The following is a 26289-nucleotide window of genomic DNA, read 5'->3' on the forward strand; positions in this document are numbered from 1 at the left end:
AGGGGAAGCACAGCTGTCTGGGGCTCCCTGTCTCCCAGCACCCCCCTCTGGGTGACTCAGGGCAGCCAGCTTGAAACCAAATACGCTTCCCCCGAGCAGACTGGAGCTGATGGTGCTTGCCTTTTCTTCCTTCAGAGTCAAAATCTCACCCTGCATCCTCCGACCTGAGAACCCATTTCAGGCTTCTCCCTCTCCCACTTCAGGTTCAACCCCCTCACGATTCCTAGTCTTCCAAAGAACTCTCTTGGGCTGGGGTGGGGGATGGGTGTGACTTTGAAGGGCAGCACGGGGGAGATCTTTGTGGTGATCAACAGTTCTGTATCTTGTTTGTGATGGTGGGTCCACGAATCTTACACAGGTGATAAAGTGACATGGAACTACACACACACACACACACACACACAGCACCAATGCCAATTTCCCAGTTTTGATACTATACTGTAGTTATGGAAGATGCAACCATTGGGGGGAACTGGGTGAAGGATACTCAGATTTCTCTGGTCTATCTTTGCAACTCCCTATAAGTCTACAGTTATTGCAAAATAAAAAGTTAAATAAAAGTGTCTTCTTTGAGCAAGAAAAAAATTTTTAAAGTGCTTCAAATTGGGGTGTTTGTAATGGGTGGGTCCTCTAAAGTATTGTGCAGTCTTGCCTGGGTTTACCTGTGATGCCCTCTCTCCAGCTCTCTGGATCCTGGTCTCACCTTTCATTGGTCACCCTCTCCAAGGCCTTGACATCCCCCCTGTCGAGTACACGTTTGAAAGAGAAGCTTGCAAAGGGCAATGCTTGCCAACGAAAGCATCGATGGTGGTACCATGGGACGTGTAACGCCCGGGTGGGAGCTCTAACTGGCAGCGGGCGTCAGGTGGGTACCCCGATCCCCCCAGTTGCGAACGTGGCCCCAGCTTCCGCCTCTCCCATCAGAGGTCCCCCTGACTGTAGCCCCTTTGCCTTCCCAGTGAGGAGAGGGAGAGGGGATGGAGGGACAGTGGCAGTGCTGTGGGGACTCCGTTTCCCTTCTTGTCATTGTTTTCCTTTTATTTCAGTTAGAGGCACACGCACACACACTGCACTCACACACACAAGCTGCGGTACCAACGTCATCCACTGGAGAGTCTCTGAGCTGCAGGGTGGGCGGGGCAGGGTGTGTGGCCGCCCCTTCTCGTCTCTGGGCCCAGGAGGCAGGGGTGGTGCTGTGCTTGGGGATTCAGTGTCGCACGGGGGGTGGAGACTTAAGCGCTGGCCTTCTTGCCGCCACCGGGGCTGCCTACTCTCCCGTCCAGCCGGCTGTAGGGCTCGAAGGCCGAGGAGCCCAGTTCGTAGGCGGCAGGCAGGTCCGGGAGCGGGGCGGTGCAGAAGCAGAGAGAGGGCGGAGGGGGCGGCAGCGGGGGCGACGCTGAGGCTGAGGTCAGCGGGGTGAGGTGCGGGGACGAGGTCCTGGGGTCACCCAAGGAGGCGCCCCTGTGGCTGGCAGGCAGGCGCGGCGGCCCGGGGGTCAGCGTCAGAAGGCTGGGGGCGCTGGGCGGGGACAGCAGCCGGCCCTGCTCCAGCAGCCGCAGGATGTCGGGGGTGGCGAAGGCCTTGGAGGCGGAGGAGGACGCCCGCTTCTCCAGGTCTCTGCTCTGGTCTTTCTTCTGCTTGGTGCGGCGGTTCTGGAACCAGACCTTCACCTTGGGGTGGAGCAAGGGGAGGGGTGTCAGCGAGGGAGAGGGGAAAAGCAGAGCAAAGTGGCGGCAGGGGTGGGGGCGAGGAAAGGAAGGGGCAGGGGAGTGGGGAGGGGGGAGCAGGGGTGCAGTGAGAGAGGAAAGAAGAGCAATCAGACTGTCATTAAGATCTTCCCATAATCAGGCTGACTGGGGGAACTGATAAGAGACACTTGCCCCCCAAATCATGGGCACCCCTCCACTGCTACGCTGACCCTAGGATGGAGGGGTGGATTGGCAGCTGGAGGGTGGAGGTGGGAGGGCACAGATGAGTTCCCCTCTTGGCCCACACTCCTTCCACTCCTAGCCACCCGCCTCCTCCTGTCTCGGCCCCCATGCTGCCTCTGAAGGGAGCTCCTTAGCCCATCTGGCCATCCCCCTGTTTGAAACTCTCAGCAGTTCCCTCCCGCCCCATCACCTATAAGGGCTTCTCAACGTGATACCAAGTGTAAGAAGACGTGTCAGGATGGTGAGGGACACTTCCAACGGCCACACACCCAAAGCTGGGGACATCCTAAATGGAGCCACCAACCAAAGGGCAGAGACCTTTTTCAAGGCCTTTGAGAGGAGGAGAACTTGCCTTCTGCCAGCACCCGGCACCTGGCACCCAGCACTCCAACCCCGTCCTAGTCTGTAGAAGGAAAGGAAGGCTGGGGGTCGGGGAGGAGCTCAGTGGTCAGTTCTGCGAGCCCCCTAACAGTGATGGGATTTTCTCCCCTCTCTGGGAAGGACAGAGTGCTCCCCCCAGGAGGCAGCTTGGGGGTCCTGAATCACTTGCAGGGCCTGCAAATGCCTGAGAGAAGGAGACACTGACAGTTGCTCCCCAGCTGGAAAACCTGTCAATCACTGCAGCACCCAGACCCGTGTCCCCAGGAGCACAGAGGCTGGCCCTGCTTCTGGCCCGGAGGTTTCCGGAGGCTGGCAGCTGGCTGGGTAGTCTGTGCCAGCAGGACGAGGAGGGACCACGGAGTGGAGGGCCCAGAAAGAAAAGCATGGGGAGACCCGCTGTTTCCCTCCAAACTCAGAGGACGTAAGGGAAGCTGCAACTCATGTGGCCCCGGGTGAAGGAGAGGTGGAGAGAAGGAGCACGGGTGGAGGCTGGCCTGGGCAGGACGAGGGCAGAGCTAAGGCTGCCTGGGGCCATGCCTACCATGCCACCTGTGGGAGCAACTGGCCCTCTCGCAAAGGCCTCCAGCCATGAGGCTCCTCAGGCCAGAAGGTGCCACTCTGCTTGCCCTCCTACCTTGGGGGAGGTCGCTGGGGGGCGAGGGTGAGCAGGGGGCTCAGACAGAGCACGCTCCCTTCTAGTGGCCGTGATGGGAGGGGCTCTTCCCCTGCAGGTCCCTCCAGCAGTGAGTCAGACCTGTTCTGAGTGGGCGAAGGGGGAGGGAAGAAAAGATTTGAAACAGATGTGAGTTGGGTGTTTTCAACGGGATTGGATTGAGTTCCAATAACTGGAAGTAACCAGGGAGTTACGGGATCTGCTTGAGGTTGATTGCTGCATTCACTCACTCACTCATCATTCAGCAGATAGGTATTGAGTGCCCACTCTGTGCCAGGCGCTGTTCTAGGCGGGCGGAATCAGCAGTGCACAAAGCAGAGCAAATCCTTGCCGTGTGGAATGGACGGGGAGAGGGGGAGATAGAAGATAAACAACCAATAAAAACAAACAGGCGTGGCTGTCGGGTGGCAATAAGTGCTTTGAGCAGTGTCTCTCAAATTATTCGTGGTGAGGAACCACTTTTTATTTAAGTTTCCAATCTGTTGTGGACCGATACTTTTGTAAAATACAATTAAAATGAGTTACTAGAAAAATTGCTATGTGTATTTCTAAACACTTATTCTCCATTTCTGTACTTAACTTGGCATGCACAGATAACAGTTTGTGGGCTGGCACTTTGGGGACACAATAAGGAGGGGAGAGGCAGGGAGGTGACTATCTTATCAGTGGGGTGGCAAACACAGCACCTCTGAAGAGGTGACATTTGAAGGTGATATCGGTAAGGGATGGTCGAGGAAGATTCAACCAAGTCTGGCTGAAGGAAGTGACTATTAGTCACTCTGGAATTTGATTGATCCAAGAAGTGGTCCCACCAGATCCGTGGGGACCGTGGCTCTGTGTGTCACTGCAATCCTTTCCCCTGCTGGGAAGCCTCCTGGGTTCTCGGCCAGGCTCGTGCCTACCTCAGGCCAGGCACCACCCCCAAGAACCCCTGAGTCTCAGTTTCTCATCTCTATAATGAGGATAAAAATACCTGGGCTGGACTTCCCTGGTGGCGCAGTGGTTAAGAATCCGCCTGCCAGTGCAGGGGATATGGGTTCGAGCCCTGGTCTGGGAAGATCCCACATGCCGCGGAGCAACTAAGCCCGTGCGCCACAACTACTGAGCCTGCGCTCTGGAGCCTGCGAGCCACAAATACTGAGCCCGTGTGCCACAACTACTGAAGACTGTGCGCTTAGAGCCCGTGTTCCACAACAAGAGAAGCCACCACAATGAGAAGCCCGTGCACCGCAACGAAGAGTTGCGCAGCAATGAAGACCCAACACAGCCAAAAACAAAACAAAACAAAAAACCTGGGCTGTGGCAGGGATCAAATAGGAAATCCCTGTAGAGGGCTTAGCCTGGCCCACATTCAGTGTGAGGTATTGTTTATTGCTCACTTTCTCTGTTCCTACTTCTGAACTAGAGGGAGAGGACAGACTCAGAAGTCATGGTTCCTTGCCTCAGGAAACTGAGGATGTAGTGGAGAGTGGCACTGATCGCTCCCAGCAAACGGAGGGCAAATAGGTACAAAGGGAGTGGCAGTAACAGGGGTGCCACCAATGATGAGGGAAGATTTCACCGGTGATCTCCTACCCGTGCAGTCCTGCTGCAGCTCTGGGTGTAACAGAGAGGGGAGGGCATGCCTAGAACAGCACCTGGTACATAGCAGGCGTTCAATAATATATTAACCCCAAAGTATGGGTGAATATACTGAGAATTCCACAAAATTCTAGCCACATAAACTTGGGCAAGTTAATTAGCCTCTCTGAGGCTCAGTTTTCTGAAATGGGGATAATATTACCCATAAAGTCATCTTTTTTTTTTTTTTTTAATTTTTTGGCCATGCCACACGGCATGTGGGATCTTAGTTCCCTGCACCCCCTGCGTTGGAAGCGCAGAGTCTTAATCACTGGACCACCAGGGAAGTCCTGAAAGTCATCTCTTTATAAAGATTAGAAGAGCTAATGAATGTGCCTGCTTTACATTTTGAGCATGTTATTTAATTTCTGCGTGCCTCAGTTTCCTTCTCTTTAACGTAAAAATAATAAAGAGCCATCATTCTGGTGTACTGAAAAAATACACCTGGTCTTTGTACCTGGTTCTTGGCCCAGAGCTTTTTGTCATCCATAACCAGCTCCTTCTGAGCACACCTGAGTTTATGCTAATGAGGTGACTCAGGGTGGACCCCTAGTTTCAGAATGGGGGTTGGTCGCAGAAAGACCAGACCTGTGACTAGAGGGTTGGAACTTTCAGCCCCACCCCTCCAGGGAGCGGAGGGGGCTGGAGACCGGGTTATAAAGTCTCTTGAACAATGAGGTTCGCTCCATGAACTCTCCCCACTATACCTGGCTCTATGCATCTCTTCCATCTGCCTATTTCTGAGTTGTAGTCTTTACAATAAATCCGTAAAAGTAAATACAGTGTAAAGTGTTTTCCTGAGTTCTGTGAGTCATTCTAGGAAATTATCAAGCCTAAGGAGGGGGGTGTGGGAACCCCCCCCATTTATAGCTGGTCAGAAGTATGGGTGGCCCTGGGACTTGCTACTGGCATCTGATGTGGGACTGTCCCATGAGGCTGTAGTGTCTGTGTTAACTCCAGGAGTTAGGGTCAGAACTGAATGGAGTTGCATTGCTGGAAACCCAGCTGGTATTGGAGAATTGGTTGCTGTTGGTGTGGGAAAGCACCACATATTTGATGTGAGAAGTGGTGTCAGAAGAAAAACTGCACACCTATCCCACGAGGCTGTGGTGAAGACTAAACCAGTTAGAACACATCTAGCACTTAGAACAGTGCTGGGTGCACAGAAGCTCTCAGTAAGTGTTAGTTACATTGTAAATTATCTGCAAAACCCCAGGACTGGGGAAAGAAGAAGGAGGGTGGTAAGCAATAATCAGTTAGTCGAGGATCCACTGAGGGCCCACTGTGTGCCCGGCTGTGTGCTGAAGAGCAGATGTGGCTTTCAAATACATTCTTGCTTTTGGGAAGTGCATACTGGTTGGTGCCCACCACATCACACACACACACACACACACACACACACACACACACACCACACTTTACAGGTCAAGCCATGTGGAATAGGTCTTGCAGCAAAGTCAAGAAGCCTTAGGGAAGGCTTCCTGGGGGAGGAGGGGCTTGGCCTTGACCTTCAAGGGCAGATAAATGTAGCCTGTACTGCAGGCAGGGCAGGGGAAGGATGAGCACTGAGAAGGAGCTTCTGGCCTGGGCATCTGAGGTGTCCTTGGAAAGAAAGTTTCAGGGGAGACTTTGGGGGTAAAGCTAGGCAAGGCAGAGGGAAATTAGGGCAAAGAGGAAGGGTGACTCTGTGCCTAGACCTCAGGGTCTGAGGGGGTCTCCCTGACTCCCCACCCGGAGCTCTGGCCCCGCCTGGCCACTGCAGGCCCCCTGAACACAGCCTGGTTTCCAGCCCCAGTGACTCAGCTGGACCGAGGGCCCAGCTGCCCCAGGCCATCTGCCGGGTTGTCTGGGGCTCTACAGGGGCAGCTGGAGGAAAGCAGTCCAGGCGGAGATGCCCTGGCCTGCAGGATAGCAGCTGCTCCCAGCAGCCCATGATCCTGACCTCACTGCCGCGGTACGGCGGTACCAAGGCCAGGGCCAGGGCCGCGGCGGGCGGTGCTCGGAGAGCCTCACAGATCCTCTGGCAGCTTTCCCCAGACTGTCTGCTTCCTTCTCCTCTCCTTCCTCTCCCCTTCCCTTCATGTGTCCTGGTTTGGCCCTTTCCATGCATTTATTGACTGACCTCCCTCAGCCATTTACCTGTAGCTGGACTTAGAGTGTCTAAGTCTTTTTTGACAAGCTCCAGGGTGGTTACCCAGTTTACAGGCAGCATAAAGAGGCCGGACTGCTTGTCTAAATCCTACTTCTGGAACTTAGTCGTTGTACGACCTTGGGCATAACCTCTCCTGATCTGTAAAATGGGATAATATTGGTAGCTACATCATAGGGTTGTTGGGAGGGATTAGTAAACTAACAACTAACTTAGAACAGTGCCTTAGCACAGTAAGTACTGGGGAAGTATTTTTGGATTGGCCAAAAATTTCGTTCAGGTTTTTCCCTAAGATGTTATGGAAAAACCCAAACGAACTTATTGGCCAACCCAATATTATTATTATTACTATTACTATTATTATTATTTAGCTCTATTACCAGCTTGAAATACCTCCATTCACACAGAGTAGGTGCTCAGTGCTATGTGCTAAGCCCTTCCTGGGTGAAGGGGGCATTCAGACCCCTTCTCTCCAACAGGAGGTTCAGAGGCACACTGGGATGAAGGGAGGATGGGAAAAGGCCCAGAATGGGGAAATGAGAGGTCCCCAACCCAATTTTGTAATGCCTCATCTCGCCGCTGAATCTTTGCTCCCAGCAAGCCCACCCCTCACCATGCCTTCCTGCAGGCTCCCTCCTGCACCAACAAACACCCCCCTGCAACTTGAATGACCCTTCCTCCTATTCCCATACTCCACCAGAAGTAGCACCTGATACATCCAGAAGCCCCCCCACCCCGACTCCCTCACCCCCACCCTGTTGGCATATACCAACTTTCTCTTGTCAGAACTATATTTATTTGCTCTGGTTTATCTGTAACTTTAAGCCTTTCCCTAGTACATGTCTGAACTCCAAATCTGGGTCTCTGAGCAGCAGCCCACAGGCCTCACACCCCAAGGACTTTCCCGGCTGCCAGGGCAGGGATGGAGTGGCCTGGCCCTGCCCTTTTACCTGGGTCTCCGAGAGGTTCAGCTGACGGGCCAGCTCAGTGCGCTCACGGCCCACCACATACTGGCAGCGCTGGAACTCCATCTCCAGGCGGTACAGCTGCTCAGCTGTGAAGGATGTGCGGCTCCGCTTGGGCCGGTCCAGGTCCAGGCCCTTGGGCAGGACAATTTCCCGGATGGTTCCTTTGGCGTCTGCAGGGGTCATGAAAAGAGGCAAGTTAGTTCACTAGTTAAGGATTTAAGCCACCAATGAGCATCTTAATGAGAGGCAGCATGATCTGATGCGGAGCTCCTCATGTCTGGGCCTGGCTGTGTGACCTCTGACAAGTTGCTTACCCTCTCTGGGCCTTACCTCCTTAATCACCCAATGCAGTATGTTGTATCTAATGTATGTATGCGAATGGGCCTCAGCACAAATGTCAGGTCTATCATCATAGCCTGGTCAGAAAGGACTCAGTCTGACCCAGTCAGGATTGTCTTCCCTCAGCAGAATAAGAAACAAATGGAAAGAGAAATACCAAGTCCTCAAGTGCAGAGGAAAAGATGGGTTAGAATTGGATATGATCAATCAGGTAAGGCTTACCGGAGGAAATGTCCAGAGCCAGGTCTTAAGCCCTATGTGTGTGTGTGTGTGTGTGTGTGTGTGTGTGTGTGTGTGTCTAGTGTGTATGGGTGCAGTCTCTGTCCACAGACCCTCCTGGGGTCCATGAAGAGGCTTGCTGGTGTGGGGTAGAGCTGGGATCCCCAGGAGGAGCCCGAGGACCATTGCCACTGTATCAAGCTTCTGGGGTGCCTTTGAGAGGGGAACTTCTGCCACTCCTCGTGTGCCTAGTCCTGAACAGCAGGGCCACCCTCCTGGGCCCTGGTCTGATGCCCTCCATGCATGGGGTCTCTAATATTTTGGAGCCTACTTAGGAAAGGTTGAAAAATCTGTAGCCCACATTCACCAGATAGTCCCACTGAAAGAACTCAGCAAAAGCAAAATTTCTTGGAGTGGGGGGTTTTATATATATATATACATATATATATATATATATATACACATCAGCTTTAAGTATAGGGGCAAAGATGATCCACGTTTGAACCACATACACTGATGGCTTGAAATCTAGTTATTAGAAAAGTTTTATTTCAAAAATTAAAGTGTGGGGGCTTCCCTGGTGGCGCAGTGGTTGGGAATCTGCCTGCCAATGCAGGGGACACGGGTTCGAGCCCTGGTCTGGGAAGATCCCACGTGCCGCGGAGCAACTAGGCCCGTGAGCCACAACTACTGAGCCTGCGCGTCTGGAGCCTGTGCTCCGCAACAAGAGAGGCCGCGATAGTGAGAGGCCCGCGCACCGCGATGAAGAGTGGCTCCCGCTTGCCGCAACTAGAGAAAGCCCTCGCACAGAAACGAAGACCCAACACAGCCAAAATTAAATTAATTAATTAATTAATTAAAAATAAATAAATTAATTAAAGGGTCAATTTTATTTAAAAAAAAAATAGTGGCGTAATATTTGTGACCCCATTGTGACTGGGTCGCCTTTGCACAGGTTCTACTGTCTACAACTGTGAAACCAGTCTCAGAACTTTCCTCACAACACTCAAGTGAGCCCAGCTCCAAAGGCACTGATTTTATTAAAAGTGTCTTGGGGGGTGTGAACAGGAGACAGGGTGAGGGGCCATACGTGGTGCTGGAAGCTTCATATCCTCTTCCGGGTAAGCCTCCTGGAGCCCACCTGAAGCTCTGAGCCTGTGCTCCTGACCACTGAGGTCAAACCATATAGGCCCCCCAACCTTTCCTCTTTGTAGAGGAGCTAAGAGGAGCATTCCTGCTTGGAGCAGCCAAGGGCAGCCCTCCTCCTCAGGGCCAGGAGAGGCAGGAGCATGGAACAAAGGCACCTCAGACTTGTCCCCAGATAGCCAAACAGGCCCTACAAATCAGCACATGAAAAGATGTTCAACATCACGAGCCATTAAGGGAAAACAAATGAAAACCAGGAGAAATACGTATCAGAGTAGCAAAAATTAAAAGACTGAGGGACTTCCCTGATGGCGCAGTGGTTAAGAATCTGCCTGCCAATGCAGGAGACAGGGGTTCGAGCCCTGCTCCAGGAAGATCCCACATGCTGCAGAGCAACTAAGCCCGTGCGCCACAACCACTGAAGCCCGTGAGCCACAACTACTGAAGCCCACGCGCCTAGAGCCCGTGCTCTGCAACAAGAGAAGCCACTGTAATGAGAAACCCACACACCGCAACGAAGAGTAGCCCCCGCTCACCGCAATGGGAGAAAGCCTGCATGCAGCAACGAAGACCCAACGCAGCAAAAAAAAAAAAAAAAAAAAAGTCAAGTTTTATGTTACGTGAATTGCATCTCAATTTTAAAAAAAAGGGTGCCAAAAGGCTGGTGAGGATGCCAAGAAACTAGATCTCTCATTCATTGCTGGTGGGAATGTAAAACGGTGCAGCCACTCTGGAAACTGACCTGGCAGTTAAACCTGTATTAGCCACCCCGTGACCTCATTCCTGGGCATTTATCCCAGAGAAATGAAATATTAGGTTCACATCAAAACCTACACGGGGATGTTCATAGTAGCATTATTTGTGGTAGCTCCCAAATGGAAACAATCCAGATGTCCCTCAACAGGTGAATGGATAAACAAATCGTGGTACAACAATGACTATTGATTGATAGACACAACAAATTGGATACATCTCCAGGGAAATTATACTGAGTGAAAAAAACCAAGGCAGTCCTTCAGATTATGTACTGTATGATTCCGTTTATATTACATTATCAAAATGACAAAGTTACAGAGGTGGAGAACAGATCTGTGCTTGCCAGGGGTTAGGGAAGGGAGGCTGTGACTATATAGGGGTTTCTTGGTGGTGACAGAACAGTTCTGTATCTTGACTGGGGTGGTGGTTATATGGATCTATAACTGTGATAAAATGTCATAGTACTATATACAAAGAAAAAAGTGCATGCAAAAAATGGGTGAAATCTGAGGAAGGGCAGTGGTCTAGTTAATTACATTGTACTAATGTCAATTTCCAGATTTTGATCGTTATTATAGTTACATAGGATGTCACCATTGTGAGAAGCTGGGTTGTAGATACATGGGATTTCCCTACCATTTTTGCAACTTCTTGTGATTCTCCAGCTATTTCAAAATAAAACATTAACAACAACAATAACAACAAAACATGCCATGGAGCTAGAATGATGTTTTGTCACAGAAACTGACAAATCCATTAGTGGAAAGAATACAATAGTGTTTCCCCAAATGCCTTTGCATTTCACTTGTGGTTTGTAAGATGATTTAAAATGGTACATAAATAAACCTTTGCCATTTCAAAAGATATGCACTTCTTTTAGGGCTTACTAGAAAAAATTTAAATCTATGATTTTATATGCTTAGCATGAAGCTAAAGTAGGTATTTCATTTTAAAATATATTATGCTAAAATATTAAGTAAATAAATGAAACATGGATATAATAGAAATGGTAAAGTTGGTATTCAAATAACTGAATATTGGGAAACAAAATGGAATAAGGAGTACACAATAGAGCCATGTACATATAGTGACAGAGTTTATGATAAAGGGAACATTCTATATGGGGATGGGTTGGTCTAGTCTATCAGTGGAGTTAAGTAGATTGATGACCATAAATTATCTGTTTGGAATAAAATCAAGTTAAATTCACATCTTATGCCATAAAGAACAATGTTTCAAATGGATTAGAGAGCAAATCATAGACTATAATATGATAAAGGGATTAAAAGAAAATATAGGAGGCTATTTTTAGAATCCTAAGCTTGGGAAGAGCTTTCCAAGCAAAATGCAAACCTGGACTGTAAAGGAAAAATAAAGGATGTATTTGACTACATTAAAGCTGAAAACTTTTGTATGGCAAAGGCACCAAAACCAAGATAAAATACGAAAGACAGGATTGAAGAAAGTCTTTTTTAAAAGGCAAAGAAATAATATCCAGAATATATAAAATGCAATTATGAATACACAAATTTTTTAAAAAGGGCAATAGTCTAACAGAAAAAATGGTCAAGTAATTTATGTGAGCCATTCACAGAAAAGATATCCAAATGGACAATAAATATATGAAAAGATGAGCACAGCTTCACAGTAATCAGGATAATGCAAGTTCAAGCAACAATGGATAATCATTTATCTCCCTTAAGATTGGAAAGACATTAGTAGATGATGAATAAAGCAATGATGCACTGTTGGGGAATCCACACTCCCATTCACTGCTGGTAGAACCATAAATTGTCACAACGTTTAAGGCTGCATTTGTCAAGTTTAAAGATGCACACAACTACTGCCCCAGCAATTTTATTTTAGTAGGTATTTATCCAGAAAAGCACACACTCATGTGCTCCAAGGTATATATAAGGATGTTTGCTGCAGCATTGTTCAAAATGTTGAAAATTTGAAAGCATCCTGAGTGTTCCCTGTAAGGGAAATGGCTGAACAAACTGTGGTACATTCATACCATTCATATTTTATAAAATACCATGTAGCAATTTAAAAGAATGAGGCAATATCTATATGAACTGACATTAAGTGAAAGTAAGTAGTACTACCCCATTTATGTAAATAAAACAACTGTGTCTATTCAACCATTCAACATAAATTTAATAAGCGCCTACTATGTGCCAAATAGTATTCTCAGGTCTGAGGATATAGAAATGAGCAAAATTGACAAGGTCCCTGTTCCCATAGACCTTGTGTTAGGGAGAAAGACATAATAAATTTAAAAACTAATATGAAAGGTACTGATAAATGCTGTGAAGAAAATAAAACAAGATAAGGGGATATTACTGACCCTCTCCAAATAGCTAACATACAAGAGTCATAGTGTGTGGGACTTCCCTGGTGGCGCAGTGGTTAAGAATCCGCCTGCCAATGCAGGGGACGTGGGTTCGATCCCTGGTTGGGGAAGATCCCAAATGCCACAGAGCAACTAAGCCCGTGCGCCACAACTACTGAGCCTGCGAGCCACAACTACTGAGCCTGCGTGCTGCAACTACTGAAGCCCGTGCACCTAGAGCCTGAGCACCGCAACGAAGAGTAGCCCCCACTCACCACAACTAGAGAAAGCCCGAGCCCAGCAACGAAGACCCAAGGCAGCTATTAAAAAAAAAAAAAAAAGTCATAGTGTGTGTTTTTGTATTTGCTATTTTAGCCAGGAGTGGCAGAGAAGGCCACTCATCAAAGTCAAGTTAATGTATAAGCCATGAATGCTGTTCGCCAGCGTTTCCAACTCCTTCCAGGCACATGGTAGGGTTGCACTAATTTTCTGCCCTTTGCAATCAGATGTGGCCATATGATTTGTTTTAGTCAAGAGGAAAGGATGCGGGCACTTTCAGGAGAACATGTCAAAAGCTGGTTCGTGATTTGCCACACCGCCTTCCCCCTACTGTGATGGTCATAGAGGCAGGAGTCAAGCTGGAGCGTGGGTTTCTGAGTACCAAGACCAGCCCCTGCCCACTTGTGATGGACTTATCAAGTGAGTTAGAAATATACTTGTGTTTTGCTAAACCGCTGAAGTTTAGGGTTGTCTCTGCAGCAAAATCTAATCCATCCTACTGACAGAGCCCCCTTCCCGGAATTGTTCCTTTTCTAGGTGGGGTTGCGGGGGAAGCACCGGGAAGGAGGGGCAGCTTAACTGCAGAGCCTCTGTGGGTAGGGTTTTGTTAGGGTGAAATGCATGAGTCTAACTGGAATGAAGGCTGAGTTTTGCTGTCCCTCAGATCTCCTCAAAGAGGGGTGAGCCCTAGGGGTACAGGGGAGAGTGAGCTCCATTCAAAGAGCCTTTGCCATGGGAGAGGTGACGACCCCTGCTTGATAATAGATAGCTAATGCTCTTGACCTCCAGGACCAAAAATTACCCTCTCCACCTACCTCTCCCAATAGACCCCCTCATAGTCCTACCCGACTTCATCCAGGTAGCACCCAGGTAGTTTCTTTACATGATAAGCTGTTAACATGCTGATTTTTTTTTTTTTTTTGGCTGCATTGGGTCTTCGTTGATGTGCACGGACTTTCTCTATTTGCAAGGAGCGGGGCTACTCTTTGTTGAGGTGAGCGGGCTTCTCATTGCAGTGGCTTCTCTTGTTGCAGAGCACGGGCTCTAGGTGCATGGGTTCCAGTAGTTGTGGCACACGGGCTCAGTAGTTGTGGCTCACGGGCTCTAGAGCGCAGGCTCAGTAGTTGTGGCACACGGGCTTAGTTGCTCCGTGGCATGCGGGACCTTCCCAGACAAGGGATCAAACCCGTGTCCCCAGCATTGGCAGGCAGATTCTTAACCACTGTGCCACCAGGGAAGTCCTGTGCTGATTTTTAAGTGTGACAAGGTCCTTCTTGCCTTAACAAATATAATGTGATCACTATAAAAATTCCTTATAAAAAATTCATTCTCAAGTTTATTGGGACAATTTAAAATGGAAGGATAGTTGAGAAAAAATGTAAAGAATGAGGAGAGAATACTTGTATTACCATTACAGCAAAATATATTACATATCTACAGCAACTAAAATGGTATGATGATGACACAAGAGTTATGAAGCAAATCCATGCCTATATGAGGAATTGGTATATTATAAAGATATTTCAAATTAGTTGGAGGAAAGACAAGATTATTAAAGACCTGGCTTTTGGACGATTAGCTCATTATCTGGAATAAAGTAATTTATCTCACACTGCATGCAAAAATATACACAAGATGGATTAAAACTTTAGATGTAAAAAACAAAGCTCTAAAAATGGAATAAAAACTCTGAAGAATTAAAAAAAATAAATGGCAGATTTGAGTACCTAGAAATCAAATCTTCTGCAGGATGAGAGACAGTTAAAAGACAAGTGACAGATTGGGAGAAAATGTTAATAATACATGCATAACAGGCTTAATGTCCAGTACACACACAGCCTCTATAGTCTAATAAATAAAGTCAAGCAGTCCAGTGGGAAACTTAACAAATTAAATGAAAGGGTTATTCAGAGGAGAAGAAATACTAATGGCTAAAATATATGAAAAAATACTCAAGCTCAGAGGGACTTAGAGAAAATGAAAGTTAGGACAGCAATGAGATAGATTTTTTTTCAGTTATCATATTTTATCTATCAGGCTGGGAAAGTTGTGCTGGCAAAGGTGAGGGAAAATAGGTTTTCTCAAGCTCTATTGGTGAGAATACAAATTAATACAAAATAAGCTTTTCTTGGAGGGTAATTTCACAATGCCTAGCTAAATTAAAAAATGCATAGTTCCTTTGTTTCAGAAATTTTATAGAGGTTTCTACCCCAGAGAAATATTGGTATACTTTCATAAAGATAGACTCACTGTTTGTAGCAGTTTGTGAGAGGAAAAAAAAAAAAAGGAAAAAGCTGAATGTTTATCAACAGGAATACTGTTGATGAAGTCACAGTATAGTCATGCCTTTGGCTGTTCTGTAGACATTAACAAGAATGAGGTACATCTTCATATACTGACCTGAACGGACGTCCATTAAATCCTGTTATGTGAAAACAAGTACATGTGTACAAACCCAGTTTTATAAAGAACAAAAGGTAAAACTAAACTTTGTGTGTGTGTGTGCTTGTACCTACATAGAATTAAGTCTGGCAGGTTGAACACCCCTCTTTTCTGTTTGCTCTGTGGAGTGGGAGTTGGTCAGGGAGAGAAGATTTCTCCCATCTTACTTTATGCATTTCTTTATTATTTGGTTTGTTGCAAAGACTATCACAGTCTGTAAACAGACTATTTTAGCAGTGTGCAAAAATATCCCACTTTTGTAATATATAACTTACATATTTATGTTTTTCAATTACTAGGGAAAGTTTGGGAGGTTACGTCTTGGGAGTGGAAGTGTGTCATGTGAGGGAAATGAAAAATTTTCAACTTTCACATGATTTCAGCATGGATTGGTTTTGTAATTAAAAGGTTATTTCACACAATATTGAGCAGAGTTCCCTGTGCTATACAGTAGGTCCTTGTTGGTTATCCATTTTAAATATAGCAGCGTGTACATGTCAATCCCAAACTCCCTAATATCTGCTCAATATTATGTAACAAGCTAAAGGGGAAAATAATTTGAAGAAGAATAGATACATGTATGTGTATAACTGAATCACTTTGCTGAACACCTGAAACTAACACATTGTTAATCAACTATACTCCAATATAAAATAAAAAATTTAAAAAATGGATATTTTATACTTCAAAAATGAAGAGACATTAGAAAGAAAAATAAGATAAATTATAAACTCAAAAAATTGTAATGCATACTGAATTTTTTGTAACAAAATTTGAGTATTGTATTATAAGTATATATAACATATACATTATATATAATATATATAATATTGTTACCTTTTGTTGGAGAAGAACTTTCTAGTTGAGAACTAAAATGTAGAAGCCCAAAAGGAAATGACCATTAGATGTGATTAAAGTTTAAATTTGAGTTCAGAAAACCCCCCAACTCACAGCAAAGTCAAAAAAGAGAAAAAAGAAAAAGAGAAAGACCTGGGGATGTTTGCAACACGTCACAGAAAAAGGGATCATTTCCCTTCTATAAAATATTTTAAAATATGTATATGTTTGTATGTTTACATATGTTACATATATGTTATATGTTTACATAAGTATATTTATATAACATATATTGATATATAAATATGTATAAATAATGTTTACTACTATAAGAAAACAATGAGCAAACCAATAGAGAAATGGCTAAGTATATGAATGAAAAGTTCACAGAAGAGGAAATAAAAATGAAAAATAAGTATATGAAAATATGTTTAACCTCACTAGTAATTAAAAACGCCAAATAAAATAATATTTTTTTTTCACTTGAAAAGATTTTACTCTAAAAGACTGAGTATATCCTGGATTGGGAGGATGTGGAGAAATGGCACATTTATACACAATTTCTGGGAGTATAAATTCGTACATTTTTGGCATTTAGAAATAACAATCACAGTTTTAAGCATATATACTTGTATTTTAAAATTTCACTTCTAGGACTTTATCCTGTAATTATATGCATACCAGACATATGTGAAATGATGTTTATTATTTTAAAATTTTTATAATGAGAAATTTCAAACATACAAAATAAGAAAGAATAGTATAATGAATTCTGATATACCTATCCCTCAGCTTCAACAATTATAAACTCAGGAACAATCCTATTTCTTCTATATCCCTGTAATTTTAAGCAAATCCCAGACATCATATCATTTCATCCAGAAACATTTTTATACGTATCTCTAAAGACTCCTTTAAAAAGGCAATCACAATATTATTGTCACAATTAGAAACATTAACAACCATTCCTTAATATAATAAAATGTCTCACTTGTTTACATATTTTTCACATTGTCTCATAAATGAGACTTTTAAAAAAATCTGTTCAAATTAGGATACAAAGATGTTCACTGAAGCATTGTGTGTAAGTGTGAAAAAATAGAACCAACGTAAATATCCATCAACAAGGGACTGGTTAAATAAAAGTTTATTATATCTGCATAATGTAGTACTACGCAGCTGTTAAAAATAATGAGGCAGTTCTAGATAGAAAGATATTTATTAAATGAATGTTTATTAAATGAAGAAAAGCAGTTTGCCAAAACTCTCACTTTTATAATATATAACTTACATATTTATGTTTTCCAATTACTAGGGAAAGTTTGGGAGATTGCATATTGGGAATAGAAGTGTATTATGTGGAGGAAATGAAGAACTTTCCATTTTTACATGATACAGCAAAACAGCACAGATTGGTTTTGTAATTAGAAAGATATTTTGTATTTCAGAAAACAAAAGACATCAGAAACAAAATTAGAGAACAATTTATAAACTAAAAAAAAATTGCAACATATATTGAAAGCACTGAGCTACTGTCCATAATACGTAATTTCTACATATCAGTAAGGAAAGGAATATTTGAAAATTAAAATGGTCAAATGAAATGAATTAATAGATAGCAGAAGAAATACAACTGGCCAATAAAAATGCAAAAATGCTCAACTTCACTAATAATCAAAGAAATAAAAATTAAAATGTCAGTGAGGTACTTCTTAGCAAAGGTATGTAAGATATACAATGTCCAATATGGGGAAAGGGCAAAAGGCGGGGGTATAAATTGCTAAACATTTTTTTCCCCTGGAAGAACAATTTAACATCCATCGAGATATAAAGTGTGAACTGTGATAGCAAGATTTGGGGATACAAGCACTTTCAGGCATTGCTGGGCAGTGGGTGGGTACCATCTTATGGAGGGCTCCTGGGCACTGTCTTTCAAATTACAAACACAGATACTCTTTGACCCAGTAACCTACTTTCAGGAACTTCTCTGACAGATATACCCACACATGTGGAAATGACCAAGGAACAAGTTTATTTATTGCAGCATTGTATATAATAACAGAAGATAAGAAAAGAGCTAAATGTCTGCCATTAGGGCATGGGTTATATAATATACATTATGGTCCATCCAGTCTCTATAAATGGAATACTATGCATCTATAAAAAAACTAACAAGAAGTTCTTAACATCCCAAGATACACTGGTAAGTGAAAATAACAAGGTGCAGAAAAATATACAGAGATGTCACCATATGAGTAAAAAACAAAAGGAAAAAAAAGCAATATAGCTGCACTGACTTGCATAAGCACAGAAATTATTCCGAAGAACATTTTGGAAAGCAGTAAATAATGGCTGCCTTTGAGCTGGGTGGGAACTGAAGGATGGGGGACACGGATGGGAGAGAGATTTTTCACTGTGTGCTTAAAACAACTTTTTGATGTTTGTATCAAATGAAATAATTACTATTTTAAAATTAAAGGAAACACATTTAAAATTTTTTTAGTGTGTGTAAACCTTTTGAAGCAGCAATTCCACTGCTAGGAATTTATCCTTTGGAAACACTCAAGGGCGCAAAGACCCGGGCGTTGGGAGCTCATTTCGCAATCTCCCAGACCTTCCCTAGTAATTGAAAAACATAAATATGTAAGTTATATATTACAAAAGTAAGATTTTTTGTAAACTACTTTTTTTATTTGGTAAAATTTATTTAATAAATATCTTTGTATCTAGAAGTGCTCTAACCACTGCACAGTACTGCATTAAGCAGATATAATAAAATTTAATTTAACCAGTCCCTTGTTGATGGATATTTAGGTTGGTTCTACTTTTTCACAATTACAAACAAGGCTTCACTGTACCAGGGAAAAATAACAGGAATATCCTCCCAGAGGATAGGAGAATCCGGCATTCCCCCACCAGAGGAGTACTTACTGTACAGTCACGGAACTGTGTGAAATGGTTGGGCCAAAGAGATGACCCCTGCGGACTGAATTTTTTTAAAATGGTAAGTCGCAAGACAGCTTATGTAATATGATTCCGCTTTCGCTATTGTCTGTATAGGAGAGCGAGGAAATCTCCTGAAACACACCTGAAACTGGGAATGCTGGCTTCTACCACTTCGGTTTGTTTGTTTGTTTTTACCTTGAGCACGTATTGCTTTTTGAATTTAATTTCTCTATCTTCCTGTCTACATTGTGAGCGTGGCCTTAACATTCCTCCGGGGGGGGGGGTGGTCCTCCACCCGCCGCGCCCTGGCTCCCCGCAGCTCCGCCGTGGGCGGCGGGACAAGCAAAACACAGAACAAACCGTGACTGTAAATACCCGGTTATTTCAAGTTCCAAGAGAGGACCGGAGACGTGTGAATTGGCCGGGGAGGAGGAGCGCGGATTTATCTAGTTAGTTACCTGGTTGGCTTTGCGGGTGAAACCTCACCCTAAGCAGCTGCAGAGAGCCGGGAGACTCACTACCGCCCTTCCGGCCCTGTGCTTTCCTCGGCCTCCTGCTCCTCTGGGGGGCCTCCCCGGCCTTGGGGATCCAAGGAACCAGTAAAAGAAACCATATTTGAGCTTTTTCACGTTTTGTATTTCAGTGGTTCCCAAGTTGAGGATTGCACAAAATTCCAGAAATATGGCGTCGTCAACTTTATATTTTAACAATTATTCTGTGCTCTGGCATCATCACCATTTCATGTGAGGAACGACTCTGTAACGTCAAAAAATAAGAACTTCACAACAGACGTTCTTCCCAGGGAGGGGCGCTGCGGCCTCCTACCTAGTGAAACACGAGATGTGGATGGTTTCGCCTCCTCTCATTCTTTCGGCAAATATTTACTGAGTGCCTACTGTATGCGTACGGAACGCGTCTGGGGAGATCGCGTGGGTTTGGCGAGTGCGGTGACTACCTCCTACGTGGTCCCCGCGGGGCATCAAGGGAACCGGGCTCCGGCGCCCGCTTCCCTTGCGTTTAGAGCCGACATCGCTCCCTCGCCACCCGGGCCGCGCCGCCGGGGCGGGTCAGGACCCCGGCAAGTCCCCGCTTGCGAGGCGGTCTCTCGGTTGGTAAGCTGAGCACCAGCAGCCCCACCGGGTCGGTCTGGCACGTAGTAGGTAAGTACTCATTAATGTTTGTGGAATGAATCAACTAGCAAGCGAAGGGCAAGATCATGGGAGAACGTGGGAGAGTTGGTTCGGGGGACTTTACTGGGCCTGGGGGGAGGGGTGGCAAGCAGCATCCCACGGTCGCCCCCACCCCCCGGCCGCGCTCGCCGCCCTGGCTTTTCCGGGCCCTCCCAATCCTCGGCTTTGTAGGCCAGATTCGGTCCTGGCACTGCCACCTCTTTCCGTAGTGTCCACTGCCACCCCGGCACCCTAGCCGAGACCCTCCAACCTCCCTCCTGGATGGGCGCGGGGTGGGGGGCATTGACCACCCCTGGTCCCGGGGATCCCTGGGCAGGCCTACTCTGCCTCGGCGTCCTCTCTCAGACATGTTCAAACTGGGGTACGCAACTCCGCGGATGCACTGAGAGCAATCCGCTTCCCGCTTTCCGAGGAGAGTCAGGCCGATCTTTAGTTTATATTAAGCAAACAGGAAATAAAAGGCAAAATTCACATTCTTTTCCCTATACCGACCCCGCCGGCCCCACGCCCATTTAAAATACAAATCAAAGAAACTGCGAACTGAGAGGAAGCTTGGGTTGTTTACTACGGCCCCAGACTTGAGTCCGGCGTAATTGAGGAAAGAGCGTAGGGCCAACAGGAGCCTTACAAGCCCTCTGTCGCCACAGCGGGTGCACAGTGCGCAGAGACCCAATCTGTTTGGTGTCACCGTACAAAGGCCCAGGGACACATGCTGCTGCAGTCCATTCCCTCCCCTCCAGTTCCGAGTACCCACGTGCAGTCCCAGCCTCCCTGCCCGGCTGGGTCACCTGTGGGCCACCTGGAAGCTCAGACCTTTCAGGTGTGCACGCGCGAGCGGGATGCGGCAGCAGGTCCCCCATCACCCGAGTTCAAGAGACCACTCAGGGCGGCAGCAAGAGCTGAGAACATAAGGAGCCACCAAACGCCCTGCACAGTTCCCTGAAAATGAAACGGTGCACGCAAGTCACATCAACAAGACTATGTATGCATTTGGCTGCAGGTCTGCTTCTGCTTGTGTGTGTTGGGTGTGGGGTGGGGGCATGGATATAAAGGAGAAAAATAAAGAGCAAAAATGAAAGGGCCCAGCACAGACCCACCCGAGAATGTGGGTCCTTCTGCCAAAAACAAAGCATAAACATAAAACAAAAACAATCCCAGAAATATCTAAAAGAAACCTAATACCCACCACAAGCCCCAAAACTAAAACTAAAACCAAAAACCCCAAAGTGCAATCCCCTGCATGAATCATTTAAACCTTTCAACCACTGCCTGGCGGGCTGGTCCTGGGTTATCTCCTCTCTTAACAGACTTATATCGAGGCTATAGCCCCAAGGTCCGGTGTCTGGAGGGCCCAGGCGCTGCGACTCGCAATCCAGTGCTCCTTCCAATACAACACTCTGCCTCACCGACTCCACTGCCAAAACACCCCATCAGGAAGATGGCAGGTGTGCCCTTGTGGAGCTGCCACAACCTGCCAGAGGGAGGACTGCTAGGTCTGGGCGGAGTCCTCCTAGGTCCAGGGGCTGCTGTAAATCCAAGTAGAAAGGGAGGCGACGCTGGTCAACGCTGAGCCCAGACCTGGCTGCAGAAGGGGGCTGTCTGTTCCCATGGGTCGCTACTAGCTCAAGCCCCGGAAGGCTTGGCCCCTTGCCCAGCGTGCTCAGACATGTCTGCAGCATCCATCCAGCGCCCTGCCTGGTGTACACCATTGTGCTGTCTGTGTTTCGACCAATGCATTTCTGCAGCGCGGGTCCAGCACTGCACTCAGATTCTCAGGGGGCTGCACCCCACTGAATTCAATGACCCCCTGCCCCAAACCCACATCCACAGAGGGAATTGTTCAGCCACAGCCAGAGGCCCTGGCCTTCCTGTGTCCCCCCACATCCCCAGCCACTGGTCACGTACATCAGGCTCCCAGATGAAAGCATTTCCGCTAGTGGGTGTTGGTGCTACGGGGTGAGGGGGGTAGCCATTCACTCAGTCAAAGGATTCCACAGTTTTCCTGTCCCCCTGCTCCCGGACAGAGGGGTGCTGAGCCAGGCCCGGAGTGCCGCAGGCCTCAAGGTGCCGGACTGCCCAGCCGGCAGCCTCTAAATCCTGCTCCACTCAGGCCAAGGTGGCAGCACAGAGTTGGTGAGGCCCAATTGGGGTTTTGAGATTGGCAGGTCAGAGGCACGCTTTGGGTGAGCTGGGACCAGCGCTAGGCATTGTTCATGACATCTGCTGGGTGGGGTGACGCTGGCAGACAGCGATTCCCGGCTCTATCCAGAGGGGTTGTTGAATTCGACTCTGGATTAATTTGAGAATCACGTAGGTGCATCTGAGTGTGCGTAGACTGTGAGGTTTGGGAGTTTTGGGGTGAGAGTTGTCCCACCTCTTCTGATTGCAGGGATCCCGGCTCCACCGAAAAAGCCATAGCACCCAAGGCTGCAGCTAACTTACACCCATGGCTCTCCTTCCAGCTGCTTCCTGCCCGCGGCTTGTCCTTTCCAAACATAAAACAAAAGGATCTCCCACCCCTTCCCCTCATCAGTCAACGGGCTGTGCAAGCAGAGGTGTGGGGCAGCCTAGGCGGCTTTAAAGTCCCTGTGGAAGCCTAGCTGTGTCCCTGGTGGGGTGTGTGGGGTGCCTGTTGCGTGTACATCCGTCATCCCAGTGGCCTTGTTTGTGCCCACGTGTGGCACGAAGCAGCCTCCATTTTGAGGCAGGGGATGCAGCAAGGTCGGCCTCCCTGGCTCCCTGACCCACATTTTGCAGAGGCAGGGAAACTTGAGTGATTGGTTGAGCGAGGGTTCCTCAAAGGGGATTGGGGAAGGCCGCACTCTGTGGTCTGCAAGGTGGCACTGGGCCTCCTTTCATCAGCCGGTCCTTGACCCCTTGGCCGTTCACCTCCCAACACTGAACACAGCCTCTGGGCCCAGGGGGTGCAGTTGGGGAGGCCTCTGAGGAGGGAGGCCCACCGCCTGAAGCAGTTTGAGTCTCCTCAGAGTTCTCCCCCCTTTCATTCAATGGAATATTTATGGAGATCCTGTTGGTTGTTTGCAGTTTTAGAGACACCATCTCTGACCCTTAGCATAGCCCTTCAAGGGAAGCACTATGCTTTCTTTGTACAGATGAGGAAACTGGGGCACGGAGAGGCAAAGAAACTAGTTCAAGTTCAAAGGGCTGTAGTAAGGCCTGTATTCCAAACCAACTTCGCTTAATTCCAGCACCAGGCTTTCCTCTTCTTCCCCTGCACCTTGGGACTCCCCCAGCAGATCTGCTATCCTGGGGTAGAGCCCTCAAGGGAGCAAGTGCTCAGTGGAAAAGAGACAGAAAGAAAGACCCAGAGAGAGTGGGGTTCTTTCCCAGAATCTTCACCCCACCAGCAACCTGACAGCTGAGATGCTAACCGCCTACCTTCCCCCTTTTTATGGTTTCCTCCAAGGGTACTTTGGGAGGATGTGTCCTTGGAGGTCAAGGGTAAAATGTACTCTTCGCTTAGAGCATACTGGAGGGACATTCAGCCAGGGGCCAAGATGCTGCATACTTCCCTTCACCAGTGCAGGGCCTTTCATCTGTCAGAGCCTCTGCCCTGGGCCCAGTGGGGCCGGAGTGACACAGGTGACCCTGGCTAGGAGGGATTAGCGGTAAATGATGTCCCTGGTATCTCAGGCCTGTAATAATCTCCTTGTCATTAAATGGAAAGGACAGAGGGATTTATGAGGGCCCTGTTTACCTTTTATTTCTTTTAGGTGCGTAAATACCTCCTCTGTGCTCTATTTCCTTTATACTGTATAAGTGTAATGGCACTGCTGTATTTCCTACACACATTTGTAAAAGTACACCTGACAGTGCACACAAGCTGCCCCACATACAGTGGGGGGGGGTCCATCTCTTCCTGGCTGTGGATTGCTCCTAGAGTGGGTGGTCTCTTGGAGGGTAATTTTTTACTCCTGCCTTTTGTGAGTCTACAACTGGGAGTTATTTGACTGACATCTATACACAAAATCTATTCCATCTACATGTGGAGTTAGTAGAGCAGAAGGGGTGGTAGGTAGACACAGAACTCACAATTGTCCAGGCAGAAGGAAATGACTACCCATAGATGGATTGTGAGGTGGTGAGTGTCCTGCAGGGACTTGAGGTCCTAAATTTGGGAGTGTGGGCTTAGTGGGCTGATTTCTCTGTTTCTGGAAGCCCTGCAGATTTCCTTAATGGAACTCCAAGCTGGCTGCTAACGCCTTGTACCCAGGACATCCCACAGTCTATGGAATGAGATCTAATTTAATCCCAGGTGCCCAACAGGTTCACATACCAGTTGGAATCCCTGTTGGGTGGGGACCACCTCCCCATGACCTGTCCTTTGACCCAAGCCTGACCCAGAACAGCGCTGGGTGACCATACCTGGCCTGGAGTTTCCTGTGTTTTCTGAAGACCAGGGTCCCTGAGTCTGTGTCCAAGATGGTCATCAGTCAACTTCACATTGGGCCGCCTCCATACTCTACCTTAGCCCCTTTTCCCAGAGCCACCCAAACCCAGCGGCTGTGAGGAGGCTGTGCCCGACCAGGCCAAGGTGTCCCAGTCTGTGCGTGGGTAGCTCACACACAGCCCAGCCCAGATCAGACAAACTCAGGGTCCTGGCGCTGGAGCGAGCTCGAGCCAGTGTCAGTCAGGCTGGTTTCCCTTTCCTAGGCGGTGGCCGAGGAAATCAGCTCTGGCTGATTTCTTTCTAGGCCCTTAGGCTTGCAGGAGAGGTGCTCAAAAAGAAGGGGCAAGAAAAAGGCAGCGGGAGGAAGCCGGGAGCGAGTTGGAGGAGGAGGCCGGGGCAGCCGTTACTCTCGAGTGGCCTCTTCTAGGCGCTGGGTCTCCCGGTCCTGGGACTCGGGGATGATGGGGGAAACAGACCTCAGGTTCCGACCACAGCCTAGGGACGGGCTGAAGGCAAGACTCCGGGATTCCCTTTCTTCTCCCATCTCGCTAGGCCAGGCCCGGGTCCGGCGAAAGGCGAGCCTAGAGCTTCGCGTGAGGCTGGCTTTGGGGGCCGGGGTAGCCTCAGCCTCGCGGCGAGGAAGCCATGCAGAGCTGGGCACTCGGACGCTTGCAGGAACGGAATGCGAGCTCGGCGGAGAGAAATAGCCAGGAAAGAAGAGAGGAGGGCGAAGGGTGAGGGAGAACGGGAGAGACGCAAAAAGCCCGACCGGGAGAAGGCCGCGCCGAGAGCCGGCTGGGCCCAGGCGCCGCGAGGAAGTGGGAACCGAGAAAGCGAAGCCCAGGCGGGCGAGCGGGGCGCACGCCGCCCTCCGCGTCCCTGTACCCTCTCCCGGGAGCAGCCCGGTGCGTCTGCGTGGCTAGGAACGGGAGACAGGGCTGGGCAGGGGACGGGGGAGCGCCCCGGCTGCTGTGCGGAGCCTGGCCTCTTCCTCCCACGGCTCCGGACGCTGGTGCCTCCTCGTCCTGACCCCGCGGAGCGCTCGTGACGCTTTTCTCCACACCTGCCGCGAGGGCCGCGGGGCGGGGACTCGGCTCTCCGCATCCCGCACTCGCAACTCCGCCCCCACCACAGTAACCCGCCCGCATGGGCCTGGGAAGCTGAGAATCGTAAGGCAGTGAAATGGGAATTTCTTCGGTACCGGGCGCCGCTTTGTCCCCTGCACTCAGCTCAATGTCCAGCACACAATAGACGCTCAAAACAATGTTTGCTGAATGAATGACTGAATGATGACTGAATGAATGAATATATGAATCGGGAGGTGGAGGCTGCAGGAAGGTCGGAGGCGCCAGTAGGGGATGGGAGGGGCGTCCGGTGGGCCAGGGCTTCGAGCTGTCCTCTTACCTCGCACCAGGATGCGGCGGCAGTGGTCTGCCTCTCCGAGCCCCGGCTGCCCGTCGCTGTCGGCGCCGCTCTCCCTGGAGCCCGCGGGGCTGGAGGCGGAGGTCCCGGCAGTCTCCTTTGGGCTGCGGCCGCCGGCATCAGCACTCGAGTCCTGCGCTCCGCCGCGGTCCCCGCCGCGCCCGCTCCGCGACTCCGGGCGTGAGGTGCCGCGGTCGCACTCGGCGCCCCCATCGCCCATGCCGGCCGCCACCTTCGCCTTAGCC

General features: G+C 48.1%; 1 protein-coding gene across 1 annotated transcript; it reads right to left on the bottom strand.

Annotated features, from left to right (window-relative positions):
* Positions 1-1011: 1011 nt before the first annotated feature.
* VAX2 (ventral anterior homeobox 2) lies at positions 1012-26289 on the bottom strand. The gene is made up of 3 exons (XM_082426081.1): positions 26027-26289; positions 7705-7892; positions 1012-1670 (listed from the first exon to the last, which is right to left on the bottom strand). The coding sequence occupies exons 1-3, from the start codon at positions 26262-26264 to the stop codon at positions 1233-1235; spliced, it is 864 nt and encodes a 287-aa protein (XP_082282207.1). The 5' UTR covers positions 26265-26289; the 3' UTR covers positions 1012-1232.

Source organism: Balaenoptera physalus (assembly GCF_965194825.1).
Source record: "Balaenoptera physalus genome assembly, chromosome: 15".
NCBI classification, from domain to species: domain Eukaryota; kingdom Metazoa; phylum Chordata; class Mammalia; order Artiodactyla; family Balaenopteridae; genus Balaenoptera; species Balaenoptera physalus.

What these genes read in the sequence shown, in the direction of transcription:
- VAX2 (XM_082426081.1), bottom strand. Translation starts at nt 26,264, where the DNA reads ATGGGCGATGGGGGCGCCGAGTGCGACCGCGGCACCTCACGCCCGGAG. An exon ending in CCGCCGCATCCTGGTGCGAG is followed by an intron (nt 7,893 to 26,026) that starts GTAAGAGGACAG and finishes TGACCCCTGCAG; the next exon opens with ACGCCAAAGGAACCATCCGG. An exon ending in TGAACCTCTCGGAGACCCAG is followed by an intron (nt 1,671 to 7,704) that starts GTAAAAGGGCAG and finishes CTCCACCCCAAG; the next exon opens with GTGAAGGTCTGGTTCCAGAA.